Raw genomic sequence first — 17,589 nt, forward strand, 5'->3', positions numbered from 1 at the left:
CAGATGGCATCAATGCTACACTTATTAGATTTTTGTTTCTTTCTTTCTTTGATTGTTTGTTTGTTTTACTGGCAGACCCTTTTTATTATCTTGTTGTCATTTCGCGAAAGTTTGAAGCTCATGTTCACATAATGCATGGGAGGCACAAATGTCAGGTACAATAAAACACCAGGCTTCAAGAACTTTTTCTCCCATGTCTGGTCCTAAATATACTTAGTTTGCACTGCCTGATTTTTCTTAAATCCTTGTTATTAGTCTGTTTTTGTTTTAATTTGATAAACTAACAAATTGACAGACAGGCAAACAGACATATTGATTGATTGATTGATTAATATTAGTCTGTGTCTTATTATTCTCATTAATTCCTGAATAGTGGTGTATTTTGTGGGCTTCCCGAGTGACCCTCCAGTGAAACCACGGTAAAATGTGTCCTGGAACTGGGATCCAGGTTCTATACAGGTGTTGTTGAATTACACATCTATGGGAAAAGGTTCAAAGAGCACCACGTGGTGTGCTTTCTGTTGGGTGGTCAAACCGGTTGCTTCATTCTCCATCTTCACATCTCTGCAAAAGCTGGCTGGGTGGCCAAAAAATAAGCACCGTTCTCCAAGTGCGTAACTTCATGTAAAGCAAAGCTCACTGTAGAGAAGGAGAAAGAGGAGGTGGAGAAGGAGGAGGTGTGTGAAAGAAGCGGGTGGAGGTGTATGGAAGGAGCAGGTAGAGGTGTATGGAAGGAGTAAGTGGGGGAGGGGAGAAGGAGGAAGTCTGAAAGGAGTGGGTGGAGGTGTGTGGGAGGAGCAGAATGAGGTATGTGGAAGGAGGAGGGATGTGTTTGGAAGGATTGGGTGGAGGAGGAGGAAACGGAGATATGTGGAAGGAGCAGATGGAGGAGGAGAAGGAGGAGGTGTGTAAAAAGAGCGGGTGGAGGTGTGTGGAAGAAGCAGGTGGAGGTGTGTGAAAGGAGTGGGTGGGGTAGGGGAGGAGGAGGAAGTCTAAAAGGAGTGGGTGGGGTAGGGGAGAAGGAGGAAGTATGTAAAAGGAGTGGGTGGAGGTATGTGGAAGGGGTATGAGGAGGAAAAGGGGGTATGTGGAATGAGGAGGGAGGTGAGTGGAAGAATTATTGGAGGAGGAGTAGGAGATGTGTGGAAGGAGCAGGTGGAGAAGGAGGAGAAGAAGGACATGGTCACCTTCTTTTATCAGTTAGTGTTAGTTCTGAATAGGGACCCTCTGACAAAACATTACCTTGAGTGTCATTGGTAAATTTTGCTGAGCGGAGGGGTGTCCTCTTCAGTAGATTTTGTTAAACAGGGACTGACTGGGCCCCCTGAATCTGCCAGGATATCCATGCCCCTTTGACACCCCCTAGATCTGAATATCAAATTTTGTATTTCAAAATAGATTAGAGAAATTCCAAAAGGTTGCTGTTTTCAGCATGAGAGAATGGAGTAGCACTTCCACAGCGGGCAGATAACACACTTAACACGTAAATAGTGAGAAGAGCGCTGCCAACGATATTGATTCATATTTTATTGGAGTGATAGGAACTGGTCTATCTTCGCCTTAAAATGTAAATGCAAGAAAATACGTATGTAAATAGACATCCTTAATAAATCTGTTTGGTCCAGCAGGTGGCGCTGTTGTCCGGTACCTCCCGGGCTGTGGCTGCAGATGCAGGCCTGACTGCGTGTAGGAGGCGCGCCTGTCCGCCCTCCGTTGCTATGAGCATGCTCATGCAGTCACGCACAGCTCATGGGAGCCGGGGATTCAAGGACGGTTCCTCCCGTGACAAGTGTATAAGTGGCTGTTGACAATCGATGAGTGTTGGTTTATATCGGCGGTAGGTCTTCGAAGCCCATAAGCATCACCAGGGTGACGGTCAGTAATCGCTTACGGGTCTGCTGCACTTCGGCGGGCAGATTACTGCAGCCCTGAATCAGCACGGTGCTGGTGAAATGACGACATAGTGCAGCTGGACCCGCGTTTTTATCCAGAGATAAATTCCTTTTTTTTTTTTAATCAAAACTGTATGCATGTACGTGAATATATACATGGACCTAGTAAGGGGGGGCTAGGGGCTCGTGCCCGGGTAACCTTCGGAACATCATTAAGAATGCAGTGAAATACGCAAAATTATCTGCAAATAATTTAATGCAAACCCATCAAGTGTTATCAGTAAAATTCGGAATTATATCCGTGTTTTGAAAACAAAAAACATGGCATGAATTCCCTCCACCCTGCTTTCTGATGCCTCCTATGGTCCATGAATATACAGTGAATATCACGAATATCGTCTTATGGTTCTACGACGCACCGCGATACTGCCAAACCTCACACGTTCAGGACTCTTATATGAAAGTGCCTACTTACTTTTATGCAGATGCAGCTATTCCCATCCTGTAGCCTATATACTTTAAATCATGCTTAGATTACAGAACTGTACCTATACAATGTACATTGTATGTAAAAACAGTATAGTTGTTATAATGTATTGTTTAGGGAAATATTACAAAAACATAGTACATGTATTGTACTATACATTTTTTTCTCTCTAAACAATACAATATAAACCTATTAAATCACATTATGGTACACTAAACTTAAGTATTTTTTTTCCTTCAACCACTACTGAATCCTTTAACAATGTAAAAACATAATACACAGGTCTAACTAAACCTCTGTTTTAATATATTTTAGAACCGCGATCTTAGAAGACCGCACTATCAAAAGCCGTCAGATGCGGGTTGACCGTACAAATGGCCGTAACAGCGGTGATATTTCAGACGGATCTCCGCGGCGCGGTGTCCCAGCGGGCCAGTACGTACATGTCCTTCCCACCGTACCGTCTCCAGTCTGTCTCTAACAATGAGAGTCACACGTCATCTGCAGCTTTACGGTGTAAGGTACGAAACAAGAAGCAATACAGAGCTGTTTGTTCAACTTCACCGAGTTCTCTCCGTTCCATTTATTAAATACACTTTATAAATAGCACAGAAAAACAGCAGATGACAGGCTAATGACACAGTATAGTCAACGGTGTCTTCCAGTAATTATTTTCTTTCTTTCACGTTTTTTAATTGTTATTATTTGAACTGGATAGGAATCTGAAAAACATCATTCATTGCTATAATTATGCATGGTAATTACATGCATTAGTGAAATAAAATTAAATATAGTTATCTTCTCAAACAAAATATTACTTTTTCTTTTTTTTAAAAAAATATTAAATTATCAAGCATGTTAATTTATATTTAGTGTACTTGTTGCCATTGACTGCCAAAATATAAGCGCATGCACTGATTTAAATCTCATTTAAGTCTCATCTTCAGTCCCAGTTTGCTCCAGTTTGACAGATGAGAGATAAAAAGGTACATATATATGAACCGTAATGTGTGAGCTTAAAACATCAAACACGAGAGACTGGTTTGGGCACCGTTAGGTGATGAATCAGGCAATGCTGATTATCTGTGCAAAATATCTGGGACAAAACTATATATAATATTGTGTATGGAACACCTGTAAGCAAGAAACCATGTATCTCAATCGCTAATTAAGAAAATGCTGAGAATAGATTATGTTTTTTTTATTTTTTTTTTTGGGGGGGGGGTGCCAGCCATTTAAGGCTGCATAAGTTTATCCTCTGTTACATCTCTAAGTCAGTCTGTGATTGTTCATTTCCTTTAGTCTATGCTGACCATCTTGTTAACCAGATTCAGAAGGGTATTACATCCAAGAAAACAACTGAACTGAATTAAGGCACAAATAAGTAGCTTAAAGGTCTATTTTTTGTGTGTTTTAGGAAATCGGTAATGATGTAGGTCTGTAACTACTAATAAGTTGCAAATCGTTGAGTGTATAATTCTTTTTCCATTGCTATTTTAGTATGTCTGATTGGTTGTATGTATATTTAAAGAACCAGAGGGCTAAACGTGTATAAGAAGTCCGACACAGCACAGGTACTAGAGAGAACTAGTTTAGTCTTTATACCACATCTACTGTAGTTCAAGAACCACTATATTCTTTAGGATTTAAAAAATGTATATATATTTCATATTTTTCACATTTATAAGATTGTTTATTTTTTCTTTTAACTTTTTTACTCTGTGATCTCTAGCATTTATTTAGTTTCACATTAAATTGTACATTAAATTTCTATTTATACAAGAGCTTCCTACCACATGTGATATGAACACAGAAAGCTTTGCATATTATCAGTTTTCTTTTATGATAATGTCATCGTTCATTATTTGTTTGACCGTCCATTTAACTGTCAGATTGCTTCCCACACACTGCTCTTGTGACTGGGTGTTATCATCATAGTCTTGGTCTCTCCTTGATCTAATGAGATGTATTTCAGTTGAAACAATTAACAGTTTTTATTGACAGTGTATCAGATTGAAATTTTGAATTCTATTAGTGTCTTTGACCACTAATGGCAAGCATTAATGATTTCTCATTAAATTACTCATACAGTTTTTGTGCATCCCCTGCTGCATCTAAGTATATAGCTTATTTACTCTGTCCATCAAAGTAAAAACTGATTAAAGAAAATATTTGTATAATTTAATAGATATTATTTTATGTTAGAAATGTAGAAAATATATTCCTTCTTCTATATGTCATTACATATTTTCAAATTGTTAATTCATTTTTCAAACAGCTCTTATGGTCAGTCAGGTTTTTTTTTTTTTTTAAATCAAATACATAAAAAAAATAAATTAAAAGTAGAAAGTCACATAGTGTGGCTTACAAATTCTAAGAAGAAAGTGAAAAATAATGAGCATCAAAGCAAGAAGTCTAGCAGTACCAGTTCAACTTAGCGAAATACCCAACAGAAAACTCGCAGTTCCTCTTCTGGTCAGTGTGATGCTGTGACTTTTACGGTGATTGTAGGGAAACATTAATAAACCTCTTCTGTAGTAAAATACATATCTACAAACATTTATGCCATCTTCACTGTGTAATAATATACATGTATGTGTATATACACCTGTAACGTCATTTATATGGCGTTAAAGGTGCACATGGTTAAATGATATCATCTAGGAGGTTTGGGGTTCCGACCCAGTCTAGTGTTCTTGGCTCAGAAGCTGCCATGATGATGCACATGAACTGTCTTCCAGTTCTCTTGTCTATTGGGTAAATGGTCGTAGGCGTGAACCTCTTGTTGCTCTCCACAAACTCACAGAGCTGCTGGTAGATCTTCGGATACTCGTGACGCAGGAAGACCCCCCTAGCCCTGAGTTCACGCTGGATGTTAATGAAGCATATCTCCCTGGCCTTCCTGCCTTCCTCGCCTTCCTTATCAATGTCAGAGGTTCCTGGGGGTGGGGTAAGGATCAGAGTTTCCATGTCACTCTCTCTCTTGAAGGGCCTCTTCTCGGGGCTGCAAGAGGCCAGGGACACTTTGGCATACTTCCTGACAGTCGGCGCTCGTACTCTAGGTGAGGGTCTGTCAGGCACTTGGTCACCAACAGCGATGGATACATTCAGAAGGAAACATTCACTGGGGTCGTACTCATTTCCGGCATCCTGCAGCTCCTTACAATACTCCCCTAGATTGTCCTTGAAAGTCTCCAGCTCTCTGAGGGACAGATAAGTTGGGGTCATGAGGAGGCTCTCTAGTCCATACTGCAGAAAGTTGTTGGATGACCCTGGGCTGGGGAAACCCAGAAAAAGCACACCCCTTCCGCGGGAGAGATAGCCCACTTTGGCAATGCGGGAGAAGGCTTTGTGGATCTCAGAATTCTCCCGGCAGAACTTCAAGATATGCCTGCAAATACTTCCAATGCGTCCATAAAGGCAGTTCACCTTGTGGACATCCCAGTCCTCCCTACGGCAGTTCCGGGAGCAGTAGTAGGTGTAGCAGCTATGACACGATTTGAAGTAGAGGCAGGCATTGAACAGGGTCTCAGTCCGCCGGCACTTTCTGTTGGAGCACATCATAGTATCATCCTCATCTGTGCTCTGCTCAGGGGAACACTCCTCTGTACTCCTCTGGACTCCATCACAGCTACTGTCCAGGTTTTTCAGAGCATCAGGGATGATTTTGGTGGACATAGGCTGTTTATTGAGAGGACCAGGGTCTTCCTTGGAGCCTTTCTTAGCAGAGTCGGAATCATCCTCATTAATAAGCTTCTTTAGTTGGTCCAACAGATCTTCACTGGGCCTCCGGCTAGCTGGGGGCTTGTAATCAATGACAAGGTCGGCTAACAGCTCATCAAGCTGTTCAAGGCTTTGCTGCAATGAGTAGCTGTTGTGGCTCTTCTCTTTGGTCGTGTCTGCTGAGTAGGAGGGTGGATCCTGGTATGAAACAGTCCTGGGCTTTGCTTTATCAGAATCCAACATGTCCCAACTGGCAGAGCGTGACTGGCTTCTTTTGATTTTGCCCGGGCGGATGTCGTTGTCCGTAATGGTAATCTCAGGGGTCACGTACCAGAGTCGTCCTGTCATGCTCCTGGCTCCATCAACGGGACCCTTTTCCAAAGAGTTTTCAGACAATGACAGGGCAGCATAGCGCCTGGGTGAACTGGAGAGGTTCACCACCACAGGCTGGCGCCTGTCATCTGGGGACGCTGCACGCTTGCCCTGGTAAAGGAGGTTCTCGTAGCTTCTCCCACGGTGAACTGGCTGCTCCCTCTCAACATGCGAGTTGAGGATGTTGTCCCAGGACTTCGAGTAAGGTTTGGCCTCTGCTCCAAGCCTGGGTGGCTCCATGCAGGGGTTGGCATACCAGGGGGTCAATTCCGGTCTGGCTCTTGGCGGAGTGAACTGATTGTGGTGGGCAGCATATCCAGAGAAACTGGACATGTACCAGTCGTCGCCATGAGGTTGCGACATCCGGGGCCGATGGCGGCCCTCAGTGTGATATGGTCTCAGTGGCACATGATGCTCCGGAAGATGGCTGAATGCTTCATTTGTGTAGAAAATATTTGATGGGACAGTCTGAATGGGGTAGACTGTAGGGTTCTCGCCATAGTACGATCTTGTCGGCGGTGTTTGAATAATGTATGGCCCTGGTTCGCTTGTGGAATACGGCCTGGGATACACAGGCTCGCCCGGGTATGGCTGAGGCTCTATCTCTGTGTAATAGGGTCGGATGGTAATGGGCATAGTGTGAACGATATGGGACCTTGGATCATGCATATATTGCATTTTAGGTGAGTGTCCTTGGCTGGACATGCTGTAGCGATCATTCTGGTAGTAATTCCTAGTAGGAGGGCCTGAAATCGAGTACCTCCCGGGCTCGGTGTAGAATAATTTAGCTGGCACACCAGGGCTAGAGAAAGCCCTCCGTTCTCTCCCAAGGTACTCCCTCTGGTCTCTGGGGGAAGGCATTCTATGAGGAATGTCAACGGGCTGAACATAATTCATTGGCATGCCATAGGAATACGGGTAAGGATGCCTGTAGTCTGCACTGTAGCATTCACTAGGAGTTGGAGTCCTGGATGTGGAAGCTTGGCGTGGAACAGCCAGGCCCCTGCTCCCCGAGCTGGAGTAGCGCTGCCAGGGGATTTCAGTGCGGGGTGCAGGGGGATGCCTCACCGCCTGCTGCAAGCCTCCCTCATCCGGCTTGATGTCCACACGGCATTTGACGTGGGGACTTGTGGCCGGCTTGCTCGGCCGGCCCCCCTCAAAGCGATCATTGGCATTTAATGGCGAGAATCGGCTGGAATCCCCTCGCTGGGGCTGCAGCTTGATGGGATGCACCTCCTGTGTCAGGACACGGCTCGTGGCATAGGACGCCTCCCTGCGGGGAGATGCCTCGGGCCTCCTTGGTGGGTCCCGGCGGGCTCGCTGGACCTCCCTGCCCCTCCTGACCACAGGTGGAGACATCTCAATGGGCACCGGCGTGAAGGTGGTTTTGGCTCGGGGGGCACTTTTAGACCGAGACCTCGGCTTGGGCTCTGGCCTGGTGGCCTTGCTGGTGGCATCTGAGTTGGAGTGTTGAGGGGGCAATCTGGTGTTGAACAGGTCCGGGGAGGAGAAGCGAAGGTGACCCTGCTGCCCCAAAGCATTCCAGGACATCTCCCCTTGGGCCTCGGACTGCCTCTCCGGCCTCCTATGGTGGTGCTCCATCCCCTGCGGCTCGCAGGGCTTGGGGTCATCCAGCGACTCTATGAAGTCAAAGCTCCGGCAGTGCCTCTTGTGGATCTTCTCCTGCTTGTCCTCCAGCGTGGTCGTCATCTGAGCATCACATTGTTTGGAAAAACAGACAGACTCCAAGTGCGTGGAAGTGGACTTCACTTTTATGTCTCGATACACTGTCGATGCTAGTATGTCAGGAGGTTCTGTGCGTGTCATCTTAAAGGGACACTGTGAATTTTACCCTTCAGGATGATTCAAAGTCGAGGTCACCTGCAAAAAACAAGGCAGTTCAAACATGGCAATCAAGTTTTAAAATACGCATCTCATTCAACTCATTCATATCGTATGAAGTGCAAGTTTGTAAATACAGCCCAGAAGGCAAATCCCCAGGGGAGATGCTATGTTTTAAAAACCGCTGTTGTTGTCTACAAGCTTCACATGCTAATGACTGGCTCTCATTAACGCTGGCATAATGGCAAACTGGATAAACTTCTCTTTCCCATTTGCCAATCATACCTGCATAAGGTTAACAACACGCAGCGGAAAGATTCCTATGCAGCCTTTTAAGAAAGAGAGACAGAGTAAATCACCCCAAAAACAACACTGTCAAGTGCTTCATGGAAAGCAAATTAGGCTGAGGAAAGTTAAGCTATAGTTTGATATGGCTTGAGGAGAAAAATAAAGGCTGCAGTTTGAGTTCTGTCTTGAACATTTAGCTTAACATGAATTCTTTACAAACACTATGGAGTCTATTGAGATCGGCTGCATTTTAGCACAGTAGCCATCAAGTGCGACTGTTGATGGAACGCAGAGGAATTGGCACTATGAGGACCCCCCCCCCCCATAGCGAGGGCATCAACACCACGAAACTATAATTACTGGAATCGGTTGCAGGATGAAACTATGCCAAAAAACCCTGAGATGACATCACACGGGTAATAAGACATGAGGAGGTGTATTTAAGAGCAGTGTGATTAATATAAAAGCACGATTCCAGGAAACGCCACCGAAAACAGCAGAGAGGTATTGTTTACTTGGGGGGGTGGGGGGAGGATGAACGAAATAAAACACACCTGCTCGGAATAAAACACCCCCCTGATCGACTGACGCAGCGGACAGGCAAAATGTGGCAATTAGGCAAAACAAAGAACAATGGAGCCTTAAAGCTCTTGGGAAGCCGGTATCAGCGCAGGGCACAGAGCAGCTCGATGCAGAGAGGGGCTGTAACAGCACCGCGTGTTACGGCCAGAAAGCTCAGGGACCCAAGTGTGGAACACGGGGAGTTTATTGGGGACCAGGCAGACAGAAATAGACTCGGCAAGCAGGATCTCGGTTGGGGTCACAGAGCAGGATGTTCAGAAGCCGGGGGGGTCAGTCCAACACGGAGAGCTCGAGACAGGGAGGGGCAGGCACAGGGGGGATGTCTAGAGGGAATGGGATTGGGGCAGGAGCAGAAGCAAGCAGGCAGGATGGGTCAGGACTAGGTAAGAGACACGGTTAGTACATTAAGTTGTAGAAGACAACAATACCTCATACACCTGAGATTTTAAAGGCGTGGGGAGGGGGGGTCTACTCAGGTGATCACACCCCCCATTCTCATGGGGGGTGTGATGCTGCGTCCTCAAAACAACTCAGCAGAACCAGAGGAGGGACGGCCAGGAGGCGTTTAAGTCAAGCATCCTCCATGAAACAAATACAACATGTGTACTGACAGTATACAGAGGGCTGTGACACTCACATCAGCACCACTGGGCCCAAGAACTTAATGTACTTCCTGGAAAGCATGACTTGACCAAGGCTTTTGGAGCACAATGACGTAGTTCATCTGGAAGGGGGCTAATAACACATTTAAAACATTGAAAATAAAAACTAAATACAGGCAAAATCTTTGCAGCTTTGCACAGGAAGCCCCACCCACCCCAAAAATTCCTTTCATCTCATTGGCTAGAAAGATCCAATAGGAGCTGTAGCTTCTGTCCTCCCAAAAATGAATGCAGTCAGACTGGAAGCATCCCATTAAGCCCCCTTCCGGAAGACCTGTCCTTCCACAGGCGGCCAGGGTCGATGGAGCTCTCCTCATCCTTTTTGCCAAGTGTGTGACTTTCTTCTTGGGCTTGGAGAAAGATCTCGCAGCGGCAATGGATGCCAGGAAATGCCACCTGCCTCGCTGCCTCACTGCCTCGCTGGCGGGTCGCCCTGACAATACTGTTCTGGTTCTCTTTCTCCATTAAAATCACCACCTAAGCACAATTATTAAGCACTTACTTATTGTTCAGTTTTATTCCACCCTTGCATCATTTTTTAAAATCTATTGCACCATCTTCCCTTTTTTTCAGGTGTACAGTTTGATGGTAAGCACCAGTTCCTTTTGTTTCTGATGTTTTTAGTGCTCGTTACATCCATGATCATTACATCTGTAAGTGTCCCATATAAAGAAATGCACTGTTACGGGGGGGGCAGATACTCTAATGTGATGTGCTGACCAGTCTGGCACACTGCCTTAGCAGGTCCCCACATCATGCCATCAAGCCCCCCCCCCCCCCGACACACTCTCACCTCATCAGCACGCTCCGTCTCAGCATCACACATCCCACATTGATACCCCCCCCCCCCCCACATCTTCAGGACATCTGCCCAAAGATAGCACCATTAACAACAATACACCCCCCCACCGTTGTATTAGCAGGCCCCATCCTTTACATTGCATTTCAGCCCATTCTGCACATTGCTGGCCAATTCTCCCATTTAATAGAATTTCCACTGATCCATACGTGCAGAACCAGCGTCAGATCAATAAAACATGGAGCACGGAGTCGGACAAAAACAACCTTGGTTCTTATAAAGCTTCATCTGTCCAGAGAGCTTTATATGTTGAGAAGTACACAAGAAACCAGAAATTATCATGGACGGAAATGAGACCTTCAGGCAATGTCTACAGAGGCACTACAATGGGAAGGTTTCATTGCATGGAACGTAACAGAAAATTAATTTCTACCTGAGACTGCTAATGGCAGATTCATTTCTATAAATGCTCTACTGAAAGAGTCAGAAAGAAAGTGATTATGGGAAAAGGGATTATTCTGAAGCCGTGACGTGCCTGTCAGCGGGAGATTGTCATTAGTTGATCTGTACACACTGAATGGGGCAGGCAGGTGAACAATGACAGCCAAATGTTAGGGTTTAAACAACTTGTCTCTCTTTTAGCTTGAACGTTTCAAACCCAAAACCTCAATTCACAGGATTCACATTATCCTCCTTGAGAAAATGCACAGCTAAGAATGTTAGAGTAGCCATTAAAAATGTAAGAAGAAAATTACAGGAACAGCAAGGGCTCTACTGCAAAGATTATAGCATTATAGCAAAACCTCTAAAACAATATACCTCTATAAACCTCCCTAAGAAATGGAGTCATAAATAATGAAATCTTTCACAGAATCCTTAGGGCTTGTTTGTGACCTAATACTTCTCCTGTGACATCACTTCCTGTCCCTGCTAGTGACCGATCTTTCAATGCTCTGTAAGCCACACCCATCCCAATATTCTCTGTTACCTTCTGGAACATCTGAGTACTGAAAACCAGCCAATGCAGGACCATAGAGACCATATAATTTCCAGCAGAAATAATATTACATCACCTCCTCCATGTCCTTTTCCCGTTCTTATGAGTTGCCACATTTAACTGCATAAATTGACAAAAGCGAAGGCCTGGCTACAAGTGTAGCTATTAATGGAAAACCAACAGCTTCACAGTAAGCTCTCAAAATGATCAATGTCATTAAAATAAACCCAAGATAAACGTGTGCTAAAGACACATACAGAGTACCTCCTGTTCAACACAGCATGAGAACGATGAGCCAGATTTAGATTTTTACTTCTGCCCAGACGATGGGACATTTGTTTACTTTATTGCCTGACGACGAGGCCACCGATCAGATGCCTTCATTGGCTCTCACCCATCTCCTGACCAGAAGAGCCATCTGGTCAGTGAGGGACTATCCCCGCTCTCCACCCCTCTGCTACGGCCCTGAGACAGGAGACTCTGCCAGCCCCACTAATATAGATCAGCGAGGGGCCAGAACTGTCACTGTCCCAAGCCGATGGGACCTCACCACACGCAGGGGCCAATTCGTGATGTAGCAGCAGAGCCACGAGCCGCCATGACTGGGCATTTCAGCGTGACTATTGTACCTGTGTTCAGGGATACTGGTGTGGCAGAGTGGGCTGTGTAGGGAGGGAATCACCATCGTCTTCATCATGAATGACCCGAAAATCACTTATGAGGGGATTCATCATCATCATTATAGGTAATCCTCCTTCACATTTAACCTAAAGCCCCTGCAAATATAACATTCTGCTATACTTGTGTGGTGCCACAAAGTGTTCAGAGCGAATATTTATCTGAAGCAGATATTAGCATTAAACAATAATTTTTCTTAATTTAGCCCTGGCAGCTGCACAGAGGCAAAATGAACGCTGATCTGTGAGAATCTCCATAACGCGCTGCAATCCCCACTGAAAACCTGCTTGATGTCTGTGTCAGCCATCTTGTTAGGAGATTGGTAGCTCTTAGGCCTGATTGAATTATTGACGTCTTGTTGAGTTAAAAACTGAAGAGGCCTGATGTGCTGACAGGCAGGAGAGGCCTCTGGGGGATAGACTGGGCTGCCCCCTTGGTTTTGAGCAGGTTGTGGCTCGTAGGGGGGAGGGGGGGCAGCATGGAACACGAGTCGGGGGGGAGACACAGGCCGGCATCCCCAGAGGCGCCACGGTAGTAGGGAGGGGGAGGGGGGGTCACACGATTTGATCCGACTTCCCACGGGCAGCGGAGGGTGGAATCTGAGAAGCTTGGCATTGGCACACTGAGCATGTTCCACACGCCGCCGCCTCTCTGCCCCACTTCCCAGCACAGCCTGCTGGACTTCATAGCCTCACACCCGCATCACCCACCCAAACCGCATCTTTTTACACTATGCTTCAACTGAAGAACATCCCCCCCCAAAAAAAAAACCTGCACACTGTGGGCCCGAATGGACCTGATGCATCATTCAGGGGGAGTGACATAAACAGCAGCAGCACCCCCCCCCCCCCAGTACAACAGGGGTGGGAGGGGCCAGCCATACCACTGCCAAGAGGGACAAAAACAACAGAATTAATACGGATTAGCCTCTGACACAAAACCCGGGAGACACGGACATGCGCAGCCGTCACATGAATGTCACCCAAAAGGAATGAACTGGAGCTGCTGAAAATGCTCTATACATACGCCTGTGTGACACAGTGACAAGGGATGGGGGGCAGTATGCAGCGCAGTGGGGCAGGGCACTGTGCCCGTGATCAGAAGGTCACCAGGTCAAATCCCAGCACCAGCAGAATGATCTCACTGTTGGACCTTTGAGCAAGGTCCTTAACCCGCAACAGCTCCAGGGACGGGCTGACCTACTCTCTCCACTGTACTTCGCTTTGGATAAATTCATCCATTATTGGATCATAATGAATTTCTCTTAGTGAGAGGGCATAATGAGACATGATAAGGATGTGCCTCTCCTTAATAAACCACCATTCAATGACCTGCCAAAAATACCTGAATGTTCTCAGTAGTCGATCAGCATAATTCACGCGACACTGTAAGTAAGTGTATTTATACGGCACTTTTCACAGACACTGGTTACAAAGTGCTTTACAATAGCAAGAGCAAATAAGAAAGCTGGGGACTCAAAAAAAGGAGGGAAAGAGAAGAGTACAGCATGACAGATCCATGACGTCTGTGCTCTTTAAAGTCTGTCACACTCATCCTGATCAAGCAGGCGACACCTGGCCGTGAGCCAGAAGTTCTGTCCTTGTTTCGGGCCGACTGTAAGAATGCTGGGGCTACTGCACTGGTGTTTTGGTGTTTTACAGGCATTTGGTGAGGCACCAAAATAACCCCCCACCAGCCCTGTACCAGTCATACGCTAAACTATATTGAAGAATCTTCCATTCACACGAAAAACTGAAATGCAACCTTTGGTTAGAAGGAACTCCATCGTACTTAACATTGACTTAGTTACACGGTTCAGCTTTGGTAACAGTTTCATCCATGCAGCCGGATGCATTCAGGTGTTCTGGTCAAGGCATAAGGTTACAGAACAAGACACTATAATAGACCTTCCATCCATCCATCCATCCTTTCCCGATAACTGCTAATGCACTGCAGGGTCGCATCGCCCTAGAACTCCCCCATGAAGCACATCACATATGGCAGGGGACATAATGAAAGTCTTACCACCCAAAATATTGACGCCTCATCCCCATGCTGGTATCACAAGACGCATGCAAAGTAATGTAAAGAGTAGAGATTCTACCAGTGAAGCGACATTGACAACATTATGCTGTTTCGGTACAGAAAGGAAGATAGTCTGTGTCTGGAGACCGACGGGCCAGATTTGGGGGGGCTACAGTTTGACATCCAAATGAACCGTAAGGTGCCGGTTTGTGTCCCAGTTCCGTAGAAACCTGGTGCCACCAGTATGATGGACTGGGCTCTTATACTTCAGCTGAGCTAGTCAGGATCATCATTGGGTATGGCAAATAAAATCAGACAGCAATCAGAGTAAAATCAGACAGCAATCAGAGTAAAATCAGACAGCAATCAGTAACCAGTGGGGCGAGACTAAGCCTCTGTGCAACTTGAGAGTGAGAATTTTATTGGCTGTTCCATGCATTACACCTATCCCTTATTTCCAGTGATCCTATTGGCTGGTGTGGCCCAGAACTCCCCCTCAGTGTTACATTTGGACAGCATTCCTCCTTCTTCCTTTCCTATTCTGAGGGGATTCTGTTGTCCTCCGTGTAGAGTAAGCAGTGAAGAGGGTCAGCTGTTGATGAGGGAAAATGAGGCTTTGCAAGCCGTGGTGGGAGAGATCATCCTGCCTCGTCAATCACTGCCCTGTTTAACCCAATCATAAGCCATGGTGGGAGGGACTACCCTGTCCTGTCAATCACTGCCTGGTTTAACCCAACCATAAGCCACAGTGCGAGGGATTACCCTGTCCTGTCAATCACTTCCTGGTTTAACCCAACCATATGCCACAGTGGGAAGGATTACCCTGCCCTGGCAATCACTGCCCGGTTTAACCCAATCAAAAGCCACAGTGGGAGGAATTACCCTGCCCTGTCAATCACTGCCCGGTTTAACCCAATCACAAGGTCAAGGCTATCTGTGTCTAGAGATAATCCCACCCATCATGGCTTTGGAACCCTTGCCCCTCCCATCAGTGGTCTCAGCTATTGATTCAGCTCAAAGAGCTTTGAATGTGTTGTTGAGTAAACAAAATGTTATCAGTCACACTATTAATTGAACCAGTAAGATATCCAAGGGGAATACCGGATAAGCACAACAGTAATCACAAGAGACAGGACTTCCATACCCTAATGGATATGGTGCGGGATTTTACAAATCCTGCCCATTTCTTGCTCTTCAGCAACCTTGCACCTGCAGTTAAACTTGCATTAGAATAACTGTAGACGAGACTAACCATATCAGCCTTTCAGTCAAATTCAATTTTATGAGGCATGCCATTAAAATAAAATAAAAAATGTGACAGTGACTGTCTGATGAAGATGCCAGAAGACATGAGGGAAGGAGTGAGATTGTACAATAGATACGACAGAATGACTGGCGGGTTCATCCGAAACCGAGAGAACTTAGAGGACCATGGGCCTCTGGTATGTTATCGCCATCGGACCCTCTGACCTAAGTGCTGAACAGGTGATCTCAAAATCCACAGGGTAGCAGAAACTGCATGACCTTTGGAGAACACGTGCTGTGTGTGCAGGGTAACACGGAGGCAAGGTAAGGAGCAAACAGACAGCAGCAAGGCCATGTCTGTGCATGCCTGTGAACAAGTGAGAGAGGAAACGCCAGCCTCTCTGTATGGGCGACCTAAAGTAAAACACATTATTCACTGCCAGCTATCATCCCTTGTTTAATTGGAAATACCATTTCATTCCTGCACCATTAAAATACAGGCAAGCTATGACGCCCTAGCATCAGAGTGGACGCCGGTGTCAACCCCGAGTCCGCCCAGGCGCTGTGCACCTGCACCGGTGCGCAGGGCATTTGAGGCGGGAGAAAAGCCCAGTCTCACGGGGGCGATTTCACACACGGCGGCGACGCATTTCACAGTATCACGCCCGACTGCTCCTTACTGCAGAGCGACGCTATAATGTGCTTTTTAACACCAATACATAGCGTAACATTAGCGCAGCATCCATCGGAGGGATAAGGTCAGTCTACTGAATCTGGGTCTCCTGGACCCGAATTCAGTCCACACTATTTAAAAGCCTATAACCGCAGAGGAAGAGTTTTTTTGTCACGCTGCAGTGAATCAGAATGCGTCTTTTTCCCTGGATTTGACCGAAAACGCCGTAGAAGCTTTAATGCACCCACAGATCGTGCAATATTAAAGTTAACTTAATGAAAGTGCCAAGCGCATACAAAAACGAATCGCATAAACCCCGCGGCTACGCAGCCTTCTGTTTTAAATGCGGTGATTTACGCATGCACGGCGCTATTCAGTTATTAACACCGTTTGGTGACTGTTTTCCCTTGGTAGATAAGCATGGCATTGCATATGACACAAAACGAGCAGCCCGACAGGCGGCATGCAAACATTTATCACTACGTAGGAAGTGAGCGGTAGTGTGGGTGCATGTGTATTTGCATGGTGTCGCCGTGGTGCACCCGCTCTCTCCCGTAATAAGCTACGATTGCGCAGTGCCGGTGTCTTACCGTCCTAGTCCACGGCCGAGTGACATGACGATCGGCTCCAAGAACGGGTGCGACGGACTCCTGGGCAGCCGTGATCGCGCTTGACGACTCAGTCATGTCGCCTCCATAAGTGCGCTGAACGCTGCGCCAAATGCGTATGTCGGGTTTGCGATTTGCTGCTCCCGCCCCCCAAAGCCACACACGCACACATACACACACCCCGCTTACGGAGAGAAGGGGAAAGTGCCCCCACACGCGCGCATGCGGTGGACGGCGTGAGTGTGTGTGACTGCGAGTGAAAGAGTGTGTGGGTGATACACACCAATACACGGTACCGCATACAACTGTAGGCTGTCTGTATTCGAATTACAATCTATTTAAATCCAAAGTTTTTGAAATGCCCTTTTTCTTCTTTTTCTTTTCTTCTTTTTATTTCTGTGTAGTAGTAACTGTCCTCAAGCTGACGTGCCTTCTCCAGGACAGTCCCTAAATCTTACATCCTCTTCCTCAGCTCAGCTTAGAAAGAACCAGAAGATTTTCACTGCAGCCCGAAGGTGGCAGCTATGTGACTATTACCCCCATGCCTAGGATATGTCACCACCCCTCCTGTACATAATTAACTAGAATGCTAACCAGCTGACTCCTCCGGTGTGTGATCACGTGACCCCGACTTCTCCTTCCATTTAGAAACATTAGTGCTTACACCTCATTAACATTTCATTTTGCAGTAATTAATCTACTTACTGTACCTAAAC

At 46.2% G+C, this 17,589-nt stretch overlaps 1 protein-coding gene across 1 annotated transcript; it reads right to left on the minus strand.

Annotated features, from left to right (window-relative positions):
* Positions 1-2,882: 2,882 nt before the first annotated feature.
* Positions 2,883-17,177, minus strand: LOC111858673 (apical junction component 1 homolog). The gene is made up of 2 exons (XM_023840628.2): positions 16,856-17,177; positions 2,883-8,355 (listed from the first exon to the last, which is right to left on the minus strand). The coding sequence occupies exon 2, from the start codon at positions 8,299-8,301 to the stop codon at positions 5,026-5,028; it is 3,276 nt and encodes a 1,091-aa protein (XP_023696396.1). The 5' UTR covers positions 8,302-8,355; positions 16,856-17,177; the 3' UTR covers positions 2,883-5,025.
* Between the last annotated feature and the right edge of the window lie 412 nt (positions 17,178-17,589).

The sequence above is a fragment of the Paramormyrops kingsleyae genome, chromosome 2 (genome assembly GCF_048594095.1).
Source record: "Paramormyrops kingsleyae isolate MSU_618 chromosome 2, PKINGS_0.4, whole genome shotgun sequence".
In the NCBI taxonomy this organism is placed as follows: domain Eukaryota; kingdom Metazoa; phylum Chordata; class Actinopteri; order Osteoglossiformes; family Mormyridae; genus Paramormyrops; species Paramormyrops kingsleyae.

Excerpts from the sequence above, each read along its gene's own strand:
- LOC111858673 (XM_023840628.2), bottom strand. The coding sequence starts at position 8,301 with ATGACACGCACAGAACCTCCTGACATACTAGCATCGACAGTGTATCGA.